The following is a 27,761-nucleotide window of genomic DNA, read 5'->3' as shown; positions in this document are numbered from 1 at the left end:
TTGGGAATTGAATGGAACGCTAAAACTACCAGGCTACCCCAAAGCTCCATGTTTTTTGTAAAGAATACATACTTTTGGAAAGCTTGCATCTGGTTACTAGTATAACCATTTGGATAGATTTAAAGGACCAATTTTGTTAGATTTCTTTTTATTAACTTTGCCCTACGTGTATGTGTCTAACAGCACCTAAACTAATTCACTTTTAACATGACGACAAGCTATACATTAAGAACCAGGGCCCCGTTCCACAGCAATGTTAGCGCTACAATGATCGTAAGCGATTAGGTGCCTCACACTGGCAAGTGTGGGTTCGAATCCTTGACAGGACTCAACCCCGAAAAAGTATGTGAATCTGTACTTTACTAAGAAAGTGTAATTTCAAATATAACATTTGTTACATTTGACCACTTTCTAAATAGCCTTGTGTATAATTAATTAGGATACATGGGACTCCCAAATAAGTTTGAGACAACAGGGAATTTGACACATCTAAGTTCAACACAAGGTTCGACTGTAGTAACCCTAGAGTTCTCAGGTAAAGCTATAAAGGTCTTCTCATCCTCCATGTCTCACCTCACTGAAGAACTACTGACAAGGTCAGATAACAGAGAAACCTTGTCAATGTCCAGCTGCTACTATACCACGTAGTAATGTCTCTGTAATGAGCTGATGTCGATAGCGATATTGACAACACTCACCCCTCCCTTGATAAAAACGATGGCAGGTGATATTAATTGCTCCACTTTCAACCTGGGATCAAATGGCAATCTAATAAGGAAATGGCTACGTCACTATGGTCGAACAAATAGTTGGTAAATGGTTGGTTAACTAAAAAAAGGACACTTGACCATTTTTGCTCTGTCCAACTCAGGAACTCTTGTGTTGTCCCAGTAACATGTAAGCAATATAATTTGGAGCAGTTTGGAAGCAAAATACATTTACAAACACAATGATGAGGCACACACAAAAGGGCTTCATACATTGTACCCATGTCGGGAATCAAACCAGGGTCTTTGGCGTGACCAGCGAACGCTTTTCCCACTAGGCTACCCGACCGCCCCTCCTTAGCTTAGAAGCTTTGATGACATAAAATCTCTAAAAATTAGGTCAAAAACTCATGTCATTATCCTAAAAAGTTGCTTTACTTGAAAAGAAGGTGTCATAATTCACTACACCTTTTGAGAGGAATATTAAACAGTATGAATAATAAATTCTAGCCTCAAATATAATATTAATATGAATATTTTGACAAATACTTTCTTCTTCATTTGCACCAACACAGCTTTCTGATTGATGCTATTTTCCAAAATTCAAAATAACGACAAACATTCATATCAATTTCTTTCTACAAGCCATAATCCCTCCAGGCCAAGAAGAAACAATTTCCAGATCAAAACAAAACAATCAAATTATGTAAAAAACATAAAACATGACAGTCTCCTCATATGGCATCATCCAACAGTAGCCTTGTCATCACTCTGCCTGGAGTAATGTACAAGTCATGTGATGGATCGGGTAGGAAATGTGCAACACCTGGAGTGAAACTGATCACTCACTGTCAGATCGTAGTGTGCATGGTGTACATATATCAGCTGGTAATAGACTAGACTGGGCCAATGTCAATAGTATCACATGCAAGGATGAAGCACAGCCTTGTAAATTGGATTGGTTCAATTATGCTGATGTTTGGGGAAACCATAACAGAGGTAGTCTTGTGAGATCAATGGCCACACACAGGTGTTTTCGTTACTGGGACTTTCAACCAAGTGTATGAAACATGATTAAATTCATTGGTGAATCAAGAAGGGGCAACGGAATTGGTCAATGAGTTATACATTAAATATATCTATATTCATATAGTTATGACTTAGACACCCCTTTCGGTTTTTTCACCAGTCCTTGAATAATAAATGTCAATGCCAGAGAATAACCACCGAAGATTATATGCCGAAACTGATTCCACTGGGTGTAAAACACAAAATAGCGATGAAACATACTATACATTTTTATGTACATGATTCATTTGGCAATGTGAATAAGAAAGAGAGCTCTTCTAATATAACAGTTGATGTGTTCAAATGCAAGATGCCTTTCACCTCATAAGATACTGCAATGTGACAATGCACTTTCCGCTAATTATATGTTAGAAAAGTAAAACTGCTTTGTAATATCATTGCAATATATTTACAACATATTTCAGGAAAATAGCTAACTAAAGAATTCTTACTTTCAAACATTTTCAAAATTCTTTAGAAAACTGACTTCAGACAGACGAATAAGACATCTGTAAGACATTCCTGTGGAGGCCAATTACCCAAACACAATGTCTGTCCGTATATCCATCACTCAGCTCCTGGCTCAACGCATTCTGGATTAATGACGGTCTAATGGCTGTGAAATCCGGACTAAAGAAATACTGTGTGCTATCTCTGCCAGATCTATCTCTATCTCACACCAAGCTAGCCACCCATGTAGAGCTAATCAGACAAGCCTTATGTCACAGAGAGGGAGGAGAGTGACCACTTAAACATTATACAACCTGTCAGGCAGAAGGAGGTCGGAGGAGATCAGAGGAGGTTGAAAGAGATTGAACGCTTAAAGCCATGGTGTGAGTGAAAACTCTTTCATGGCAAAGTATATCAAACAATGTCACTGCTATATCAGGGCAGCCTGTAAACCAAAGGCTGTAATCCAGGTAGCCTGTCTGAACCAGTGGTTGATAGCATGAACAACAGTGCATGCAGACACTTGTATAAGTGATGAAGTCATACATTGTAGCCATTAGACCCCAGTTTTTGTCAAATGCCTATGTGGTCTAGTGGTAGAGCGTCCACCCAGAGATCGGAAGGTCATGGGTTCAATCCCCGGCCATTTCATACCAAAAGACGTAAAAAAAATATACTTGTTGTTACCCTGACTGGCGCTCATCATTAAGGGGCTAAAACAAGGACTGGTCAGCTCAGAGTCAGTATACTGTGTCTGAGTGGGGTATTCCTGTTAAACTGCGGCATGGTATCTCAGTGGCCTGGCACTATAAATCAGCATCAGTCCAGACTAGTACAAGCAGCGACTCACATATACACATGCATGCACATCGCTATATAAGTGCAATAATCTTGGACGTGATGTTAAACCCCATTTAACATCACCTCGCCTAGTTTTATTCAGCTTTAAAGAATGGGTGGTTCAGAACATTTTATACCCCAGGTTGTGGAGGCTTACCACTTTGTAATAAAAGAATCCAACTCAAGTCTAGAATGACTTGGCAAGTCTAGATTCTCTAGGCCTGAAATTAATCATTGTTCTTGGCTCCCTTTGGATTTGATAAAAAAAAATAAGACTTCATTTCTGGGACTAAATGTTAGTCCACTTTGGTAAAACCACAGAACCAGGATATGGTGTCAACAGACCAAGGAACATTAATGGGGCCAAGTTGAAGAGCTAACAGCGTTACCTGAGGCCTCAAGATGGACAACAAGCACTCAGTACCATGAGATTAGATGGTTAGTTATGGCCGTAGGTAAAACCAGAGGCTCTTTGTTGTTTTGCACAAAAGAATCTTTTAAATGTACTTTAGAGTTGCAGGAAAGATGTTGCTATATGGAGATTGGGCACTGACATTGGTGAGTGATAATTTTCACTTCTTTATTAATGTTCCAGCAACACCAAAATATGGGACAACAAGAATGGACTTCACGCATTCTACTTATGTAGGGATTTGAACCTGAGGTTTCAGCATGACCAACAATCACTCTAACCACTAAGCTACCTCACTACCCTTAAGGTCCCCTGAACACACAAGTTGTACAATTAGTGGTATCAGCTTACCTTTCATAAGTTAGAACATGGTCCAATTTTTCCAATGTTCAAGGTCGCTACACAAATCGATATTAATACACGTAGTTCCTTAGATCAAAGGAACCGACACCCATCAGAAAGTGGCAACACACAATCACTAGTGCCATCTGTCAAAGCTATCTCTGACCTTCCTTAACAACATCAATATTGACAAAGTGGGGATTACATAACAACCTGTCTGCCCATTCTCTCATGTCAACCTCACTGAGCTATCTGCTTCTAACTCTCCTCGACATCACAAAGTAATTACTTAATGACTTGACTTGAGAGGTTCGCATTACATAATCCCTGTAGACTTGTATATGATGATGATTAAATCCTTCCAACTCCCCACACTGAGATATGCCTCCCACCGAGACTGATAACACTGATGTCAACTGATGGCAATAAAATAGCAAGTGTCTTTGACTGTCTAGGGGGGCATTCATTGAGGAATAACCTCCACTAGCAACAAAGCTAAACAACCCTACCCAATTCATTGTCAGGGTTTAAGATATAACATTATTTTCTTGACTCAAGCCACCATTCAATCTGTCAAGCATAATGCTGTTTCGAGATCTAACAGTTGAACAAACTGATTTGTAACAAAGACAAGCAGCGAAATAAAGTGGATTTATCATTTAACTTCACATAGAGCCAAAAACATCAGAATATCAAAAATATAATTTTAACATAAATATCTCAATCCAAATGACCTTGCACAAATATCCATGACAACAATCTTTTAAAATATACAAACTGACACACACAAAAATTGTCCAACCAGTATAAAGTCCACGACACAAACCTCCCTGGTCCCTAAAACAGACTTTACCTAACCCAAGGGTATCACCAGGGACACACACGTGGTCCCAGACGTATGCATACACTCGGTATACAACGCTGTAAACAGTAAATAATGTATCTCCCATGTGCCAGAGCTCTACACTGAAGCACCTCTGTCACACTTTACACACTGCCCTAGTTGTGTGACGACACTGCCAGCTGTAAATTACTGCCTAGGTGTACGAGACATTAGGTATTTATGAAATTTCTGTTGTAGCTGATTTTTTTTAATTGAAAAGGTTGGCATAGCTGTGTTTCCTTATCTAAGACGTACTTGTCTCAGCGATCTGTGCCTGGCATGTTAATACTGTGAAAGTGAGTGAGTGATTAAACACCACTTGTAACAGTGTTAGTTTATACCAAAGCATGTCTCCATCATGTAAGAAGAAAACCAAAGGGAATTATGCTGTGAGTGAGTTGGGTTTTTATCCAGGTTTGCCATGGCAGAATAAAGTGATCCAAGGTTTAGACGTTTAGCACTTTGATGAAACTCACACATCATGGCAGACCAAAGTGATACAAGCCTTGCACGTTTTTAACGCCGCTTTTAACAGTATTCCAGTTATATCATCGCATATCAGCTTAATGTGGGAGAAAAGCCCAAAGTGATGCAGGTCTCAGACGTTTACCACTTCGGTGAAACCCATGAACACGGGTATGGTGCTGACAAACCTAGAGCATAATCGGGGCGAACCGGGATTCGAAGCCACAATCATAGGTTTCTGGTTTGCCCAAGGGACGCAACTCTGCACAGTGAATCATGGCGCATTAGACGACTGGGACACCCGTGCCTCATATAAGCCACTTATACAGTTTGAAATAGAAAAAACTGTCATCAGGTTTAGTTCCAATGAGGTGTGCTTTATGCAAAGAATGGTTGAGATGACTGTCTTGGATTATCTCAGTTTATGGTGATCATTTTCATTTCATTTGACCTTTGATTTTCCCCTTAGTTTAACACAGTATTGACATCCCCATTCACACTTTTGTGATGCTTTTGCGACATCAGCACCTTTATCATACAGAGCAAAGCATGTAACTAAGATGCTAGAGTCTGCAAAGACACAGGAAAGCATCAAGATGGTGTCCTCCACAACATGTGACTATCTACTTCAGCTCCTAGAGGAGCGGTCGGGTGGCCTAATGGTTAAAGCGTTCGTTCGTCATGCCGAAGACCTGGGTTCGAATCCCGACATGGGTACAATCTGTGAAGCCCATTTCTTGTTTCCCCCACCGTGAGATTGCTGGAATATTGGTAAAAGTGGCGTAAAACCAAACTCACTCAGCTCCAAGAATGCTAATCAAAGAGCCCAGATTACGAACAGGTTAGCGCTCTCTAGGGTGTTATAGACTCACACCTCGTGTGTCCATGTTGCATGCAAAGGAGGGTCTGACTGACTTATTCCACATGAGCCACAAACATGCTGTGCTTTACCCGATGATGCAAGACCTAGAACAGAGGCTCGCTCCTCTCTCATCTGAATCTCATCGTCCAACCTCTGTGAGTGAGTGAGTTGGGTTTAACCCCGCTTTGAACTGTTTTCCAGTTATATCACGGTGTGTCAGCTTGATGTGGGAGGAAAGCCCGAAGTGATGCAGGTTTCAGAAATTTACCACTTCGGTGAATCCTAAACAAATTTGGGCGAACTGGGATTCAAACCCACAATCATAGGTTTCTGGCATGCCCAAGGGACACAACTCTGCACAGCAAAGCAGCGACAATCGGGCTACCTGTGCCCCCCTGACCTCTGAGTTGCAAATGCGGAGGTCGATAGAAAGGGTAATGACCCGCCGAAACAATAGATATGACGCACCCTTGTGGCACAACTGATGCATTGTGCCTTTGACAATTATGTCTTTATACAAACACCTCCAGCTGGGACAAATGCTTCCCTGTAGCATAGAGACATAAACATATTTATAAACAGTGAGACAGAATATCATCACATCTGTTTAAAAATGAAGTGAGTGAGTTAGGTGTAACGCCACTTTTAACAGTATTCCAGTTATATCATGGCTCGTCAGCTTAATGTGGGAGGAAAGTCAGAAGTGATGCAGGTCTCAGACATTTACCCACGAGCTCGGGTATGGTGCTGACAAACCTAGAAACATAATCAGGCTAACCGGGATTCCAACCCCCATTATAATAGGTTTCTGGCGTGCCCAAGGAACGCAACTCTGCACAGCGAATCGCGGCGCCTTAGGTGACTTGGCCACCAGTACCCCCAAAAATGATGAAGAGATAAGTTGGCAGATTGAGGACTAAAAGATTTCCTTGAAGTCATACTTCAACATGCAACTATTGATGCTTTTCTTTGTCATAGAGGTTGTATTGTTTTAGTTAGTGTGTTTGGGTACCAATTGTGTTGAGCTGTACATCAAGCAATAAGTACTGATGGACAGTAGGTAGGGACGAATCTGGTTTTTATTATGCCAAAATGTCCTGGAGATGAGGAGAGTGACATAATGGGATTAATACTGCCGTCAGTCATGTAACATTGATTGCACGGTACGAGGCAATATTCAAGCCAGAACAATTGCCCAAACAACCTTTGAATGCACCAGAGAGTTGCATGAAGGCTGGTTAAGCATACAGATGAGAGCACTGGCATGGGTGATGATGGACATTGTGTGTCACCATATTCAGCAATAGCAATAATTGGGACACAGAGTGAGGTAGTGAGCATGGTTTTATGCCACAATATTCCAGCAATATCACAGCGGGGGACACCAGAAACAGGCTTCACACATTGTACCCATGTCGGGAATCGAAGCCGGGTCTTCGGCGTGACGAGCGAATGCTTTAACCACTAGGCTACCCAACTGCCCCCAGGACACCAGAAATGGTTTCACATATTATACCCTATGAAGTCAAACCAGGGTATTCAAATGATGAGTGACTGCTCCTAACACCATGCTAGTCCATTGTCCCCATATGATTGATGACAGGTAAATATTTTCTATGTAAGTAACATAAGAGTCTGATATCCTGTTTCACATTAAAGGATTCAGTTGATAAAGACAGAACCAGGCTACAGATGAGAGGTACTGGAAGGGACAAGTCCAGAAAAATGTCTGTTTAATCTATCTATCCCCATCACTCATGCACGCACACCTCTATCCACTATCATAAGACACAGTATCTACACTACGCCATAGGAGTCCCCCCCGACCCTACCCCTCCCAATCAGCCTGGTATCGGGTTTCCCGTATTCCGCCCAAGATCTCCCTGAGGACTGACGTGGGGGATTACCGCCATGTACGTGAGACTCATATCATATTTATGGTACTTACGCATATCACGTAAACCTATGTCTCTACTGACATACTTCACGATATGGAATCGACAACACAGAAGCTAAGTTGGGAGAGGTGGAAGACTGAAGTGTCAGACATGTCGTTTGTTAAGACTCATGTGTGTGTGGGTTATTACAGAATGAAACATTGCACCATGGCACAAATATTTAGGGTGTTAATTTATAAAACACTTTCAGAAATATTCAAGCAATATCATGGCTTTTGTACAATGGGTTTTAAAAAACTACCAATTTGGAGTGAGTGAGTGAGTGAGTGAGTGAGTGAGTGAGTGAGTGAGGTTGTTTAACATGGCTTTGAACAGTGTGTCCATTATGTCACACCGTGTCAACTTGATGTTAGAAGAAAGCCCCAATTGATGCCAGTCTCGGACATTTACCATTTCATAGGTTTCTGGCACACCTAAGGGATGCAACTCTGCAACAAAGGGTGGTGCCTGAGCTACTGTCCAATAGGCAGGCACACCACTCATGACACATGTTGCACAGAATGAAATTGATAACACAATAACATGAAATTGAGTAACATACAAAATGTTCATGCACATGAAATTGAGCAGCAAATATTGGTAAGTATGAATTGAATGACAAACTTAATGTGTATAACCAAGGACTTTAACATAGACACTATCGATTAACAGTGTACAGGCTGTTTAGAATGAAAATGAGTAGCTGCAGTCAATGTTTGAAATAAAACAATTGCCACTCTGGCTTCAGGACCCACAGACTTTAGAAGCTGCAGGCCCTGACTAAACTCTTCAGGCCCTAAATAAAAACAGTGCATCTTATTGTAACAAATAAACCAACACCTAACTTTACTGCAGGCCATAAGTACCCATACAACTTTGAAACTACGGGCCTAAGATGAGATCTACGTGCCACGGACCTACGGACAGGTGCTTATCTTGAGCAATGTCTGCAGTTATGGCTTGTAAAAGGTAATTCCTGGTTTGTTGTTACCTAAAGTTTACCCAACACTGATATATTTCTGTTTCTGATATAAGTCAGTTTTGGAAAAAGTCAAAATGAGCAATAATATCCTACTCAATTCCTGATAAGGACACCATGAAAGCTCACATACTAACAAAAATTGGGAGACAACAACATATATAAATGTCTACTTTTGTTCATTATGAATGAAGCTTAACCTGTGTCAGGTGAAACCTAAATCGTACCCTCAAACAACCTGATTTCTCCCCCCACCTGAACACTCGGAATATCCCTATCAACAGTTGAGCAGTATAAGTTTCAACTGTCCTTAGTTTGAAACTGAATAATACTTGCAACCATCTTAATTCAGTCAAACAGACGACCCATGAAGATGCATGTCATTGTATCCCAATGGCGTGGATCGATGCTGATGATGTCTATCACTGGATTGTCCAGACTCGACATAGAGCTGGAATATTGCGGCGTTAAACAACAAACAAAACAAAAAACAAACAGCTAAACAGACCAAGGAAAGATGGTAAACATATTTACACAAAATGATACAGCTACTGTATTGATATCAAGCAATCAGCATCCATTACAGCAACACTACTGGCAGCCTCCCATGTGGAATCCTGATGATGAATAACAGTTCATGATGGCATGTCTCATCCCAACATTAAGAGATACTTATTCTCATGATGAAACCTTTGATCTAGGCAGCCAAACATGGACGCTCATAACTGTCCAGCTCGGTAATTGATATTCTGGCACCCTGTCTGAAACTAGATCTGCCCACTGGCATGACATATGTGCCTGTGTTGTGCCCATGCTGTGTCCGTGTTGTGTCCAGAAAGATATATTGTGTATCACACTCTATCTAATCCCCCTGTATGTTCAACCTCCTTAACAGTAAACAACATGTAAACAATTTTGCATAAACATTTGTCCCTTTGGCAAAATCCTCCATTATGTTTGAGATCTTGATCAGTTGATCAGTTTCAGTTCAAACATTTTTATGTAATTCATTTTCTTTTTGTAATTTTCTACTTTAAAATACAAACATTGTTTGGTGATTTGGTAATTTCAGTGATCCATTCATAATTATTTTGCCACTATTTTGCATGTTATGCCCAATGGAGGTTTTCAGGCGGATGATCGAGATTGTTTTTTCTCTGGCGTTGTTACGTTGTATTTAAATGGATTTTTCATATTTATTATATTATTATTTAGGGACGTTTTTAGGAATATTGTATTCAGACCCATACCTTGTGACTGAACAGTGGAAACAAGGATTTAAACAATGTTCACAAACTGAAATCGGTGAAACGATAACAGCTTGTAAAATCAGTCACCAGTTTGACAAAGCGTGTCTTTTTTGGCAGTGGTATCGTCTATATCAAATAGCCTAGAGCTATATGACCTACAAATAATGTTGTTTATATCAAAACATGGCGTGAGAAACGCAACTGACCTCAAAGGGGTCAAGCTCGGCCACCAAGTGGACATATGTTGACACAGGACACAGAATAAAAGACCTGTTTAATGAATCTCGGTGGACAATGATGACATGTAAACACACTTTCTTTATACTTGTCAATTACAGACGACAGTCTATACATGGCCCTCGTGACCATATGTCACACGTTGTTTACATTGCCTTGGGTCATAGAATTATTGTATATTGTTGACGACAAGTAACAAAGGCGAAAACAGATTTGTCCTTTCCAAATGATATTGACGTGTGTTATTCCCTCATAGTGACAACAACAAACTGATTGATGGATTTCACTGAGTTGAAATATTAATATGTTATTCTTATTCTTTTAGCAATATTCCAGCAATATCACAGCGGGCGACACCAGAAATGGGCTTCACACATTGTACCCATGTTGGGAATCGAACCCGGGTCTTCGGCATGACAAACGAACGCTTTAACCACTAGGCTAGCCGACCGCCCCTTGATCATAATGAAGAGGTTGATAAGATACGACTTTATTAATTAACATGAATAGTGGACTGCCAAACAGATTATGTCTATATGAATGCCTCGTCGCTTAACAAATATCAACTTCTTTATTGAAGTCACATGTAATTGAAACAGATGTCCAATTAAAACAAACAAATCGTGGTTCCTGCTTCATTTTTAAATTTAAATTTATGTCATCATTACTTAAATAGTAACCTCAACGAGCTCTTCAACAAAATCACTTTTGCAACTCTGCAAATACATGAGCTACAAAGGAATGTAAAGATGGTCATTAAAATACATATCTTTGTTAAGTTTGAGAAATTTGAAACCATGAAATATGAGTATAATTGTACAAAAAATAGCTTCTTGCACATACATAATGGCTACGGAGGTAGAGGGTGTTAAATCATTGTCAGAGACTATATTATCCTACAGAAGGAGAAAATGAGTTTTGTCCCTATGTGCAGTCATAAGGAAAGCTATGTCGTAAACTCTCCTAACATACAACAAGTAGAATTAGCCACATGATAAGTGTTTCTGACAGATGAAGGATGGTCAACACACACACACACACACACACACACACACACACACACACACACACACACACACACACACACACACACACACACACAACACACACACAACACACACGCACGCACACGCACACGCACGCACACACACACACACACACACACACACACACACACACACACACAACACACACACACAACACACACACACACAACACACACGCACGCACACGCACACACACACACACACACACACACACACACACAATGAAATCTTGACACATACCAGCAGTTGATAGTTATGGAGATCCCTACATTTGGGTGACACTGTCCTACATTACCACAGCATGGGACAGGGAACTGGTAGTCCCCGGAATCACAGTGGATGTTCTGGGTAAGATTATCGTGTCATGTTATTGTTATTTGTGCAAGACTTTCAGGTTTAAAGTTTCATCGGGAGTGAGTGAGTTGGTTTTCAAACACTTTGAATAATATTCCAGTTATCTCGCAGTTTAATGTGTGAGGAAAACCCAAAGTGATACGGTCTCGGATGTTTACCACTTTGTTGAAACCCCCAGGCACAGGAATGCTGCTGACAGACCTAGAACGTAATTTAGGCAAACCGGGATTCAAACCCACAATCATGGGTTACTGCGTGCCCAAGGGACATAACTCTGCACAGTGACTGTGCCCCTATTTCATCTAGAAGTGATAAATATTGTATGTATATATAATTACATCATCCTACATTCGGATTTCAAAGTGCATCAAGGAAAATAATAAATTTCATGATTATGATCCTTACATCCTAATAGATTAAAGGGCATTTAATTAAAAACAACCCAATAAAATAATTCATTAATTTAAACAGGATCTTTTTCAAACTTTGACAACCATCATTCTCAAAGATAACAGAAATCACTTCAAAATATTTCAAAATGAGCTAAATTAATTTCATGTGCACTGTCTGTGTATCATTGTTTGTTCATACAAGTTGAATGTTTACGATAGTTTACGGAGTGTATATCAAATTCCACAGGGCTGCGTTACCTGAGATGACCCGAGAAAATGAACTTGTTCAGAGACCTGATAAAGCTCACCTGATCAGTGAAGCGTGGAGATAACGACTCTCCCCCAACAGGTAATACAGGACTGTACAAGAGGTACCGGTCTATCAGATTGTTTCGCGACAGGAGGTACGCCGAGATAGCATCATACTTCAAGTAATCCAAATCATTTCGATAAATGGTATTTATGTCATACTTTTCAAACTGAAATATGGAGGATGGATGTTAAATGATTGGGTCAGGAGAACATTGTTTGCTTGTTGGAATGTTTTGTTGTCTGATTTGTTTGTTGTCATCTTGGTTCGTTTGTGTTTGTTTAAAGCTGCTCTCAGCAATTTTCCAGCTATCTGAGTGTGGCCTTTAACTAATAAGTCTGAACCAGCGATTGATATTATGAGCATCATGCTATCGGTAACCAAGCCTGACCACTGATCCATTGTGTATAGGAAGCTGGGAACCTATTGTAATTCAGAGTCTCCACAGGAAGAGTAAACTCCAACAAGTATTCATCTTATGAGTGAGTGTGTTGATGATCCCGCCTCCAAGAATTAACTTCACACCATTTCTGAAATCGAACTTGGTCTTAGATGCGACAAACCAAGGTGTTAACCAAAAGGCCACTCATTCACTGATAATATAGTAAGTGAGTGAGTTGGGTTTAACGCCACTTTTAACAGTATTCCAGTTATATCGAGGCGTGTCAGCTTAATGTGGGAGGAAAGCCCGAAGTGATGCAGGTCTCAGACGTTTACCACTTCGATGAAACCCACGGGCACGGGTATGGTACTGAAAAACCTAGAAACATAATCGGGGCGAACGGGGATTCGAACCCACAATCATAGGTTTCTGGCGTGCCAAAGGGACGCAACTCTGCACAGCGAATCACGGCGCCTTAGACGACTGGGACACCCGTGCCCCCTCATTGATAATATAACCATATTATCAGAAATATCAGACATCGATCAACAGAATGACACAAAAAATGTCATCTGTTACGTCAATGTTATTGTTTTAGTTCTTTTCACATATGATAGAAACACTGAACACTAGATTCATGAAATTGACATGACAGCTGGCAGACAATCAGCTGTCAGATCAGTTTCAGATCGGATAGGTGTTAATGTCAGGCTGGTACAAGATTATCAAAGTAACAGCATTAATTTGGGAAATTCAACAAGAACATTTACGGATTTATTTGTTCAAATATTGTCACGATCAACAACCAAAAAATTCTATTTGAATGTGATGACAATAAACAGAAGTTGATATTTGTGCAACAGCTGCCACATATTGGATCAAATGTGTCCATAACACATCTCTACTATATTTCACCGAGTGCTGCATTAATCATACACTCCGGTGCTTGTGTCAACAACAGGTTGCTCATGTCACTTGCATGCAGACACGTGATGCCAGCAGCTCCACACACCGACATCAGTGTAGGGAGCACAGGCCGCAGCAGCAACCACGTCTACTTAAATATGTTTGAAAAGCTTAGCACAAACAAAAATCAGCATGTATTGTTAATATACAGCATAAGTAGTGCAAAGGTGCCCAACTCGACATATTTCCCTTAAAAATGTTGTGGCTGCTTGATATTGTTGTTGTCATCATCATCAACATCATCATCACACATCATCGTTAAAATTATTAATTTGAATAATAAAAATATCATCATCATTATTAATATTAATTCAAACAGCAAAAAGGTTATTATATTGCAGTCACATGTAGTCAACAAAATATTTCCCAGTGGCCATCTGAAATTTAAGTTGTTGACATATGTTTAAACCCAAATCAATCTAAAGCATGATGAACCAAATACACTTTGATGAATCCATTGCAATATAAGCTTTGGACATATATAAATATTGCATGTTGATGATTGCATGTTGTTTGCAATCATCCTGCGAACCATGCTGAGATAAACTATTTATATCCTTAATATGGTATAAAGGCAAGGGCTTGGTGCCACTGGAGCAGAAAGTCAGGAACTAATATAAAACCAATTCCTCATCAGTCTGTCATGCAATGGCTGGCACAGTGTTCAGATGTGAAGTGCTCAAAGTGGGAATAGTTTTCCACTTGACCACTGGAACATGAACAATAGACAAAAGTCTACTTTCAAATGGAACTATTGTCACCCTTTAGTTTGTTCCTGAGGGGTTGAGTGAGTGAGTGAGTGAGTGAGTGAGTGAGTGAGTGAGTGAGTGAGTGAGCGAGCGAGTGGGGTGAGTGAGTGAGTGAGTGAGTGAGTGAGTGAGTGAGTGAGTGTGTTGGTGGGTGGGTGGGTGGGTTGGTGGGTGAGTGAGTGAGGGAGTGAGGGAGTGAGTGAGTGACAGAGTGAGTGACCGAGTGAGTGACCGAGTGAGTGACCGAGTGAGTGACCGAGAGTGTGACTATGATGTCAGACCACTGTTCCACCACTGTTCCAGCAATATGGCAGAGGTCACTAGGAAATGGTTTCACCTATATGGCAATGAAACCCAGACCTTTTTTCTGATCAATGAACATTTCAATCATTTTAATCACCATCCCTGGGGTATGAAGGATTGACTTCAAATGTTGCACCTGTGATGGGAAGCAGCCCCTGGACCAATGTGCACTGAGAAGACCTAGTATAGAAGAGGTCCCCAGCATCTTACTGCTGATCAGAGGAGACGACTTAACTGGACCAAGTGTGACTATGACTTGGCTGTTTGTATGTCTGGTCCAGACTTGATTATTTACAACCCAAAATATAGTATAGAGTATTGCTGACTGTGCCATAAACAAACAAACAAACAAAACAGACAAACAAACAAACAAGAAGAAAATCAGCCTAACTTGTTGATTGGCATTCTAGAAGTTGATGAGTAAGTAAGATGCTAGATGCAATAAACAAGAAGTTGTTATCCATAAAGTTGTACGTTTTCTTATAAACTTCTGCCTTCACTTTCAGGACAACCCCACTGCCAAGTTTGTAAGTGAATGATACTACACTATTTTTTGCAATATGTCAGCAACATCATGATTGTGAGGGGGACCCCAGGAATGAACTTCACACACAGTACCCATGTGGGACAAGTCCTTCGACTCCACAAATTTGTGAGTACCAGTATGTTAAAATACTCCGCTTTTAGCACTATATCAGCCATACAGAATGAGTTGGTTGGTTTGTTGTTTAACGCCGCACTCAGCAATATTCCAGCTATATGACGGCGGTCTGTAAATAATCGAGTCGGGACCAGACAATCCAGTGATTAATATCATGAGCATCGATCCACACAATCGGAATACACAATGAGTTTCACACATGTACCCATGTTGGGATTCAAACCCATAGCTGTGGCCTGATGGGCAAATGCTTTAACCACTAGGCCATCCCACCAAATTTGTGTTACAGGTCAGGATAAAAGTATTGTATTCCTTATATCTCATTTCCATTGCAAACCATGAATATTACAACAGTAAAATTATGCATTGACACGTTGAGGAAAAATCAATATATTGTGATGAGAAAGTAAAAAAAAATAGATGCATGCAATACCAGTTGTTGCTAAACAACCCACACAGTTAACATCTGCTGCACTAATCGATATCGACGTCCAAATCGTGCATGCATCGCTCTTTGAAATGTACAGCTACTTCATAACAGCGACATGTCATCAGCTGGCTTCATGAAATGAAATATGTATTTTATCAGGAGGGAAGGCACTGAATGTTGTCGAAGAATTGTTTTGAAATATGCATCTCCAAATGAAGTCGAGAATAAAGATTTGACTACATATGGTAAATGGTGTTTCAAATAAATACTAAACTGGAAGATCTGGGGGAAAAAATTAGCATGATGAAATATACATCAGTTGTCTGAAAACAATGACAGATGTGTATTTCATGTCAGTCTGCCCATAGCTCGCATACAATACCTGACTATAAACAGGTGCACTGATGAGTAAGGCTATATCTCTATAACCGTATTCGATATAATAAGCACCCAGGGCGCTCTCAAAAATAGAAATAGGGGGCTCTTCTTGGTTTATGCTGACAGCCCGAAATGATACAAAAGAAAAGTATGTGCGTATTATTCTCGACAGATATATTTTCCAGAATTTAATTGCCCATAACTAAGGGTGCATATATCACACGAGTGTGTATTATACGAGAATAAATAAGTCTTGAGTACATTGATCAATCAGAAGGGGTGCTAATTGGGATTGTTCACTAGCCAATATATTAGCAAATATCACCGTGGGCGCTTATTACGGTAATTAACAAAACAAAAATGTTAAATTTTAGGATTTTTGGGACATATTACATTGTGTTGTTTGAGTATGGGGAACAAAACCTCCAGGTTATCGAGTGAAAAAGACATTAAAATGATCAAACCAGAAACTGATTGATGCCATTAAAGGATAGAGTAACAAAATAAATACAGATGGTCAAAAACAAAAAGGATTTATGCATGAATCTCAAACAATGTGGTCTCTAAAACAGAAAAGTATTGCACTGGTTAAATGATATGTCAGTACTCCATGAAGCCAAATATAGCAATATACTCAAACCATACTGACATGTATCATGCAATCTACAAGTGCCAATCAACCTCGGGAATGAAATATACAACAAAGCATCAATATAACACTGGCAGAATCCCAAACACAACAAAGAATAATGGCTTCCGAATATAAAACCATCAACCATGCATTTATTATGATACATTCTGTGTATATTAATTTTCACCAGTTCTCCAACTAATTTGTATTCCATTTCATTGATTTTGTGACAGTTCGGAATTAACTGATGTCAGCTGACCTACATCCATACTGATGAATTTGTGGACAGTTTTATTAACATTCCTGACACGTGGAAAAGGTCATTTGTTTCCTATGAGTACTGCTTCAGGTATTTACAATTTTGTTCAAACTTTGAAATGTCCAAATTTGGGTTCAGGGCTGTAGAAATTAAGGGTAAGGTGATACCAATTGTGTGTGCATCACTCAAGGAAGGATTTAACAGATTACAATGATTAAAAAATCAATGATACTATTTGAAAAACAACTTGAAAAAATACTTTTGAGTGTATATGCAAATAAAAGGATTTTTTCTCCCGATTCAAACAAATACACACATGTATTACTTTGAAAAATATTTTGTTGAAAGTTTACAAATTATGTAGAAATGAGGTTAAAGAAACTCTAAGACACTGATGACATGATCGATGTGTGTTCATCCACTTCAATACAGGGTTTCACACATGGCAGTGATTTACACAATGGCTCACCCATTCAAAAGAAGAGGTGATATATTATCTTAACCCGAAACAGGTGTGAGTGAAATGTACGAGACAATGCTGCGATTGACAGCTGTCGAAACAAGAACCAAATACTCAAAATTTCAACCCGTCGAAAAAATGGCCCATGTTTGCTCTTTACCTTTAATGAATGCTATTGGTTGAAGGAAATGAATTTTATCACATTCATCATGTTTTTCACACAACTACTTATGGTCTTTGATACGGAGCTATAAATACAGATCCACAGTGAGAAGGCATTCACTTGCAATTTTTCGCTCATGATAATGGTTGTGGGTGACAATGATGGCTGTTTTCTGATCGAACAGGATGATTCGTTCTGGGGTATTTGTCACACATACTATGTCTGGTATTTTTTACAATGTGCTTAAAGTGGATTTGGATCTTCTGACCAATACTTGGGATATTTCTTGTGACTTGACTGCTTTACAAACATTGTTCACCCTTTTCAAAACTGGTTGTCATTATTTAGGAATATTGGAACTGTGATAAAACATTTGATGTCATTTTCCAAAATGTGCTGATTCAGCGTTTCGCAATAATCATTCACAAGAAATGGCAAACAAATGATCTGGTTCCTCTATTAGAGTTGACTTTTCTAATCAACTTTTGAGGATTTATTGAAAGAAATTACTTGCCATCGAAACTGTATGATAATACACAACAAGATTTGTAGCGCCATGCTCTGGAGTCTACATTTCACAACTTGTGAGGTACAATCAAGCATACTCTTTCTACAATGATTTCAAAGAGGGCCATAGGACTCTTGATCAAAAGTTGTTTGATCAAGATTACCACATTCCAGTCCTCAGCAAAGCTTTTAAAACGTTTTACTGAAGACATGTGGAGGACATTTCCAAATTTGATGCATCAGTGACAAAAATGATTTTCAATACAATTCCCTATTTTGAATTGTATCATATGTTCCTGTAGTTTTTTCAGGTGAATAATTGACTTGCCTTTGCATGTGTTTGTGATGGTGCCACCGGTGGGGCAGGATATGCTAGACTTTTCGCAAACACTTGGTATCATCACTATTTGACTGTGATTCATAAACAAGACGCTTTTGATATTCGGAATTGTGCAATGGAATCTGCCTTTAGCAGAGATTTGTTATGATAATGTAAGTTTTATCACTTTTATTTCAAGTTTTAGTTATCGGATAATGTTTTGAGATTCTATTTGAACCCCATCAAACAAACAAAATTTAACTTGTGACATTAAACAAAGACATATTTCCACATGCATAATTCCTCAATGTTTATGAATATTGCTCAAATAATCGTAAAATTCAAATTCGCCCAAACCCTTCTTTCCTACATACAAAGCCTCATACCATTATTGTCATGAAACGTTTTAAAGCTTTTAGGGAATAGACAAATAGAAACTGAAACACAATTTCAAATATAAGTCATTGCCAAGACTGTGACATAAATCTCATCTGTATCATTAAATCTAGCTATTGATGTCTTTCAGTCACCGCTGATCAATCACCTGTTTTCAATGGTCATTTTGTAACCATTTCATCCTAGCTGACCACACACAATGTATGTCCTCTCATTATGAAGCCACTTAACACCCCTGCCAAGATAGTGACCATTAATAGCAGCAATGACATGCACAATTACCTGATCTCAGAAGGTGTGGTCCATTCAGTGACAACAGATTGACAGGTTACATAACACTCTCGTGAAATTGACAAGTCTGAAATAGGGGTTTAAATAAGGAAGGAAAATATCTGCCTAAGGGTAGTAACTAATTTCTGACAAAAACAATTAATGGACCAATATTAATCTGTATTAATTACATATCTTTTGAATCAGCGAATACATACACAAAGCAACCATGTCTTGCAAAAACATACACGGATCCTTTCAAACTTGCATCATCATGTGTTTTTCTTCCTTGTTTAAATATCATGATCTTGTTGAACAAATGTCATATTCTCAGTTTAAAAAATTGTTGTGTTAAATATCAGGTGCATACTTTAACAATGAAAGAAACGGTATTTTTGTGAAAACATGTTTGCACCTGTGGTGAAAAATCTACACCATGGGAGCCAGGAGTCTCACTTCAGTCTTGGGCCAATGTGTTGACAATGTGTTTGTGATATTTAGATTAGCCAATATTACAAACATGCAGCTTGTTCAAGTTGTTTTGAAGTTTAACACTTAAATAAATGACATACTGCATGAAATTTGCTGGTAGTGTTGAAAAACTAGTTTAAGCATATATGTTGTTCAACATGACAAGAGCGAAACCAGGGCTATGTCAGTTACTTTCTGTCAGTTACTTAAAGCTATTTCCTTATGTTATTATTTTCTTTCTCCCCTCCAGAGAAACATTTGCAGAAACTGACAAATACATATGGAGTGAAATATACTACTCAAAAGAAATTCAGGAACACCCAAAACAGTTAATCTCTCTGGCCATCAGGGGTTCTTCAACTTCTTGTTTTGAGTATATATGCACAAATATATGAATCACTTTAAAATATGACAAATATGTCTCATAATATTTTGAGGGTAGAGATTTAAAAAATGATTCATAAAAATATAAAAAAAATGACTCACAAACATACATATTTATTATATATAAGTAAAGGTTTTAAAAGGTTTCCTAAAAGGGATCAATGTAAGTACTTAGATGAGTGTTAGATGACAGGAATACCTGCAACAATAACTGAAATGTACAAGGTGTTAATGACAGCAATTTACAAATCATGTACAGCAGTTTACTCAGGTAGAGATACCCTGAAGCTATATAGGTGAGTCAGGAAGGTGAAATATACAAGGAGTTGACACAGGTGTAATAACATTACAAAGCAAATGGATTAGGCCCATGTTTAATCTCTGCCTATCAAAACTAGTTGAGTAATAAACATCTTTAGACATAACCCCAGGATTAATCAAGGGTAAGCCATTGTGCAGAGACCATGCCTGGGGGACTGAGACACCACTGATATTGACCACCAATGAACAAATGTAGATTTCGGCAGGAATACCCTTGCTGGCTGCCTATTCCATGGACTATGAGTTGCAATATTAATTTTGTTTTTTCCAAACTATGCTGGAAGTGATCAAACCAAATGGCAGTGATGGTAATGATATTAATCATTGATACTTTATAACTGTTATTCATGATGATCATGCGAGAGTGAGTGAGTGAGTTGGGTTTAATGCCGCTATTAACACTATTCCAGTTATATCGCGGCGTGTCAGCTTAACGTGGGAGGAAAACCCGAAGTGATGCAGGTCTCAGACATTTATCACTTCGGTGAAACCCACGAGCACGGGTATGGTGCTGACAAACCTAGAAACATCCCAAGGGACACAAATCTGCACAGCAAATCACTGCACCTTAGACGACTGGGCCACCCGTGCCCCCATGATGATCATGAATACATAATGCCTTTTAGAAAGGGGTCAAATGTAACAAATGTTATATTTGGGTCAATAACACTTACTTTTTTTGTGGGGGTGGTTGAGCCCCATTCAGGATTTGAACCCACACTCTTAGAGTGAGGCACTTTATCACCGACACACAAAGTCACTAACCCACTCAGATGATGATAGCAACTATTGATGCTTTCTAATGGTTGTTCATGAAGGTTATTGATGACGGCTATTCATGATGAACATGATGATGATGATGATGGTTGATCATTTATAATTTAAGATGGTTGTGATTTATGATGATGATTTTGACGATTCTACAATACTTATTTCATCCTCTAACATAACATACATTCATTCCTGTATATCCACAAGGCAATATGTAGAAGCTATTTTCGCCTGTTATTGAGTACTTGTGCAAATAGTCTTTTTATGCAGTGTGCCCCTCCCCAGATTGGTGTTCAACCCAAACCTTCTGTGTACTTTTACAACTGAATTATCAGGGCAAGATTGTTAAGTACATCCTAAGGCATCCAGGTGAGTCTTTGTGTTCATGTTATTTCTCTATGTAGCTAAATAGATCAAACACTATGAACCGTGAAAAGAAATGCTACAATATGGTATTCACAAGGCATTTAATATTCGCTACATGAAATCATAGTTAAGATTTTCCATGACAAGAAACACTTCACAGCCATAATCCTCCCTGTCACCATGACCTTCCAATCCTTTGACATTTCATACTGTAGCGAAATGTACATGAATCAGCTGTAGCCACCCACTCAATAGCAATGTATTACAGCCTGTGAAATCAATCACAGAACACAGCCAACAGTCTGTGACCCTGATGGAAGTTTAATGACACACAGATCCTGAAAAATACACCCAGGAATTCCCTGAAGGCTCAGCCACAATAGGTTCATTGTGAAAACACAGGATCTATTGACGAGTGATTGACGGCACGTGTTGCATAACCTGTCAGCTGATTCAGTCAGTGTGCACAGCAAATAGGTCCTGCGCTGGAGACTTCAGGTTTTGTGTCTTGTGTTCTCTACATTCCAAAATATTACAAATCAGCTTAATGCCACAATATCCGAGATTTGAATGTTATTTCGTATCTTATTTCAATGAAATTAACCGACATGTCAGTGGCCTGATGCCAATGTCAAGTATGGATCAGTGCCCTTTATGAAACAGGCATGTTGTTTCTTTTTGTAATGAGTAGAGCAAGTTGTTGCAAGATTCTACAAGAGCATAAAGTAGCTGACATGTAGGGGCATATCACATGAACTTGAAAACTAAACTCAGACCCATCTGGTAAAATGTAAAGCTTGCTTACAAAGCTTATAAACGTACATTCAACTCTGCTTTAGCAAAGATTATTTAAGAATATGGAAAGAGCTTTGTCGCTTTTATAACCATACGTTTCCATATGAAAGCTTTTATACAAAACACCTTTTTAGAAAATCAAGTCCTAAGTTAAGTGTCTGATGAGACAAGTTTGTTTTGAACACGAGTGAAAACTAATATTGAAATACAGAACCAAAATAATTAACCATCTGATCAAATGTTTTGTCAGCGAGTATGGTTTAACTGCTTTTAGCAATATTCCAGCAAAATCATGGCGGGGAACACAAGAAATGGGCTTCACACATTGTAACAATGTGGGGAATCGAACCCGGGCCTTTGGCGTGATGAGTGAATGCTTTAACCACTGGGCCACCCCACTGCCCTGATAACATGGTTATAACTGCTTCAACAGTTATTTGTCCATCCTTATAATTTGTTCCTCTACTTCTGTTTTTGGTTGTTTTGTTTGTTTAATGCCGCACTCAGCAGTATTCCAGCTATATGATAGCGGTCTGTAAATAATCGAGTCTGGACCAGACAATCCAGTGATTGACATCATGAGCATCGATCCATGCAATTGGGAATCGATGACATGCATCAACCAAGTCAGTGAGCCTGACCTCCTGATCCCGTTAGTCGCCTCTTACGACAAGCAGAGTCACCCTTTACGGCAAGCATGGGTTGCTGAAGACCTATTCTATCCCGGATCTTTCCTCTGCTTCTTTGCATCAAACATGACCACGTGCTTGGGACCATTTGGAGAAACAGCATTCCAGAACCTTTCAGTCAGAATCGGTTGTATGCATGTATCACAAGGATATCAGTGTTTCGTGTAGATAGTTCCAAAGGTTGCATCGGGGTTTGAGACATATGGAATTATAGATGGGGAGGTGCTTAACTTTTCTTCAGGTGTCACACAGACCCTGAAACAAATATATCTAATACAGCCCATGCAAGTCTATAATATTTGGCAAGTCTAGATTACTGTAGTTTCAGGAATATGAAGAAAGTCTTTTTGGCTTCCTTTTATTTATTTTTTTAAAATAATTTTAAAACTGGTATTTGTAAAATATGTTCATTTCAGAGACTAGATGTTAGTCTACAGTTGCATACACCTAACAGGATTCATGGACTCTGATCCAGTGTACACTAACATGAACAGTGAAACATAATGTTTCAAGAATGGAGGATTCAACAAATAGCAACACTTATCAGATTGGTATTCTGTAATCAATTTGGTGTGACAATAGATCAGTTATAATTCATTAATTTATGATTAAAATAAGCTGAAAATCAACTCTGGACTGTATAAAACTCATACAGATTATAATTGCATCAGAATCCTGTCTATTTCAGTTGTGAGGAGTGAGGTGACATTGTGTTTGACACCTCGTTCAAGATTATTTCACATATACATTGATGTGTGCACATATTTGTGTGGCTACTCCTGCTAGTCCAGTCTAATTTTGATTTCATAGTGCCAGCCCACTGAGATATCACAATATAACACATGGATACACACTCAGACAAAGCAAACTGTTTCTGAGAGAGGCAGGGTAAAAACAAGTGCCATCTTTTAACATCTTTTGGAATGAAGTGGCCTGGGGTTCAAACCACCTTCCCCTCTCCAAACTGACACTCTATCCACTACACCATGAAGGCGTTCCATTTAGATGTACCAATATCTTAATGAGATCATATTATAATGATAAGGAATTCACCATGATAAAGTAGTGATGATTTCTCACAATATCAACTAGGCTGTGCTAGCCTCGTTAACTGTAATGCCCATCCTTAAATGGGCCAGGCAGGGAGGCCATAACTGATACATTAGAAGCCAATGTGATATTGAGTCACCTCATCAACTTATTCAGTTAAAGATGCTGGCTTGATGAGACATGATTTTATTAACAAGTATTTAATCTGATGTTTCAGTAACTGATTCTAAGGTGAAAAGACAGGCAAAGAGTAGACTAACATCTAGTCTCTGAAATGAACATATTTTGCAGAAATAAAAGTTGTGAAATAATAGTTATGAAGTATAATAAAAAGGAGCCCGGCAACTCTTATCAGTTTCAGATACCGCAGTAGTCTAGACTTGGCCACTATTACAGACCTGCATGGGCTGTATTTGGTATATATGTTTCAGGGTCTGGATGACAGACTATAACAAGGCAAAGAGATGAAGTTCACCCTACAAACACAAATTACCAAACAATTATTTGTGCAGGTTTAAAATCATTTTATAGCTAACATAGACAAGAATGATGTAAAGTGATCAAAGGATTTTGTTTTCAGAACAACTTAAACAGTTCAGGCTGAAACAGCTTTACGCCACTTTTAGCAATCACAAGGATTGCCTTGACTCATTGTACCCATGTGGGGAATTGAACCCAAGCCTTTGACATAATGAGTGAATGCTTTAACCACTAGGCTACCCCACTGTCCTGAAATAGTTCAGAGACTAAAATTAAAGAATGTAAATAAATGTGTGTCGTTGCTGATGTGGTGTGTTTGAATGTAAATCATGGTAACAGTAACTCCTCCTTTGGGTGCTGATTGGGCAGGACATGCTTACCCTTTTCATGAACACCTGGTGTCATCACAAATTTTCAGTGATCCATTCAAATAATTTTCACTACTATTTGGCACTTACACCCTATGAATCTGTTTTGTTGGACAGTCAAGACTAGTTATTCTCAGACATTCACATTATATACTTAAAGTACTTTAATACATATTATCCCGCTCACCACCTATATATCCATGTCTTATTTACTTTAGAAATACATGTCTATTTTAATCAAACTGTCAAATCTGACGTACCAATCATCTGACAATTCATATTAAAATTTAGGAAGACAAATTCTGAGACAGACAATATCAAGGGAATCCCTTTCATAATTTATGGGACAATCATTATCATGATAATTATTTATAAGAATTTATGCACTTTCTCACACAAATATTGAAATTGAATTATTGAATAATAAAAGTCATTCCCGGGAAGCCTGAGAAAGATTTTGAGTCAATTTAGGTCAATACTTCGTCATGAACTACAAAATGAAATGTGACGTATCGTAATGTTGACATATATGTGTCATAACCTGTACCAGATAAGGCTAAGCAGTTTATTAATAATATCTATGTATACCAACACCATAATCTTTTATACACACGCTTCTCTATCCAGCATTTTAATTCCCAAACTGAATTGACAAATGATGTGAGCTCGGTTCAGTCTGGAATATATTCCACTTATTCACCTGCCTGTTACTATCATGTCCATTTCGTTTCCGTCACACTGACTTCTGTGACAGACATGTGTCACATGAAATGTACATCTCTCAGTGTGACTTATTCACCTTGGAAACATGCACCGAAATAGACAACATTTTGGACACACTCCAGTAAAACTAATTATATCGGCTTGCTGAATTACAAACCTGTCATTTCAGAATCAAGAAAATCTGCCAAGTTATCAATTTCATTTGACCTCCTTAAATCTGTTTTTTTCATACCGAATCAGGTCAGCCAATTGTCTGTGCTACCACATTGTAAGATTTCTGCAGAGTCATTGATTACCTTGTCTATTGACAAGCGTCAATTACAGATCAGTGACACATGTGACATTACTGGGAACCAATGGAGCAGAACAAGATTCTGTGTTATATCACCTGGATGGTCGTCAGTTTCAGAACATTCTTTACTGTGTCTTGTCAGTGTCATATTTCTTTCCCCGTGTAATTTACAACACTGCAATACACACTCATTCCAGTCATTCATGCAAGATCTAAAAGTCCTGAAGTAAAACTATTTTCACGATGTCAATTCTTGAAAATTTATTCAGAAAGCAATATTCAGACTTACTTAAATAAATCATACACAAATAAATTATAACAATATTTTTATCATGATGTCAAATCTTGAAAAATTATTTAGAAATTAATATTCAGACTAACTTGATTAATATCAAAGAAAATGAAATCAATATGTGTTTGTAATTTGTTCTGAAATTGAAAATGACATACACATGTCAATGTGAATTGTCCTGATATTGACACCAGTCAGGGTCTCCCCTCGCTGACCTTGTAGCAACATACCAACTATTGTCAACACACCCGCAATACAATCACAACCCATCCAGGTGTGCATTATTGGGGTATTGAATAAACTACACGAGGTATTTCAAACCATCCTATACCCTCAACCCTGAATTCCATCCACTGTAGTTAGCGCGGCATACAAAATTTGTCATCTCACTATTGACAAAGGCAGCCCTTCATATAAACACCTGTGACATGAATTTCCGTTCGCTCTGAATCAATAGCCTTTGTGATGCAACTTGTTCAATAGCCTCAAAATATCCAACTTACCATGATCAAAGCCAATAAACCAAGTCGCGAACGTCTTCCCATCTTTCTGACCACGGATCATTGTGTTATGAATGTTGTGGCTCTCACATGTTGTGTTGAAGGCTATATCATGATCAGGTACTCCGAACGAACAATAACACACGGTAAAAGTCCCATCTTGGAATATCCAGATTCTCAGGCCGAGACACACTCGATTTCACTTCTGGCTTGTTTATAGCTGTCTATCAGTCTGGCTTAGGTATAGGTAATAACCTACACAGGTAAATCCCAACCCACACCTGAGGCAAGGCTGGAAACATTCACTGCTCGCTGAGACGTGCGATGACATCACAAAGGTCAAAGGTCAGATTCCTACATCTCGGCCAGGCTTGACTTCAGGTGGGTGAATCAGAAGGCTTGCGAAACAAGATCCAGCCAAGGGATGTACATTTCGAGATCAAACGAGGTTAATTACGTCTCCAGAGTGGCAGATTTGAACAAGTTTAGTTGACATGGTTTAATGTTCAGTCTATCACAAGCAGCGGGAGGCAGGGTTTATCTCTCTCTCTCTCTATACAGGCTATTGATTATCTACACTCGGACCATTCGCTGAAATGTGTGTTAGTTAGATATTTCTATTGCTGACTAACAGTGCTGAGTATATCCACCGAAATATACATGACTTCGAAATTGACAAATCTTTTTCAAAATTAACAAAGTCTTATTGTTTTAAGGTTTTACTATTCAATTTTGTTTTAGTATATTATTACCAGGTACTTTGAAAACCATTCCTAATTTATTTGATTCAAATACAGATGAAGTGCCATGATGCTTATACAATTTGAGGTGCTAATTATTTTCAAATTGAC

General features: G+C 38.7%; 1 protein-coding gene and 1 long non-coding RNA gene across 13 annotated transcripts in view; one reads left to right on the top strand and one right to left on the bottom strand.

Annotated features, from left to right (window-relative positions):
- Nucleotides 1-15,572, top strand: part of LOC124134707 — a 48,288-nt gene extending 32,716 nt beyond the window's left edge. The window contains exons 2-3 of the long non-coding RNA XR_006861136.2: nt 12,472-12,573; nt 15,441-15,572. This is a non-coding gene — a long non-coding RNA (uncharacterized LOC124134707). The remainder of the gene's footprint in view (nt 1-12,471; nt 12,574-15,440) is intronic.
- Nucleotides 1-27,761, bottom strand: part of LOC124134705 (titin homolog) — a 171,274-nt gene that overhangs the window by 65,870 nt on the left and 77,643 nt on the right. Inside the window, exon 1 of one of the 12 annotated variants that reach the window (XM_048381989.1) lies at nt 26,914-27,452. The exons of 10 other annotated variants lie outside the window; for them this stretch is intronic. In XM_048381989.1, the coding sequence (XP_048237946.1) occupies nt 26,914-26,974 (61 nt within the window). In that variant the 5' untranslated portion in view covers nt 26,975-27,452. Of the gene's footprint in view, nt 1-26,913; nt 27,453-27,761 lie in introns of those variants that run through there. One more of the 12 variants, XM_048381990.1, reaches the window with a different exon arrangement.

Source organism: Haliotis rufescens, unplaced genomic scaffold (genome assembly GCF_023055435.1).
Source record: "Haliotis rufescens isolate VD_foot unplaced genomic scaffold, xgHalRufe1.0.p SCAF_4, whole genome shotgun sequence".
NCBI classification, from domain to species: domain Eukaryota; kingdom Metazoa; phylum Mollusca; class Gastropoda; order Lepetellida; family Haliotidae; genus Haliotis; species Haliotis rufescens.
Note: the sequence above shows the minus strand (reverse complement) of the source record. Positions and strands in the feature narration are given on the sequence as shown.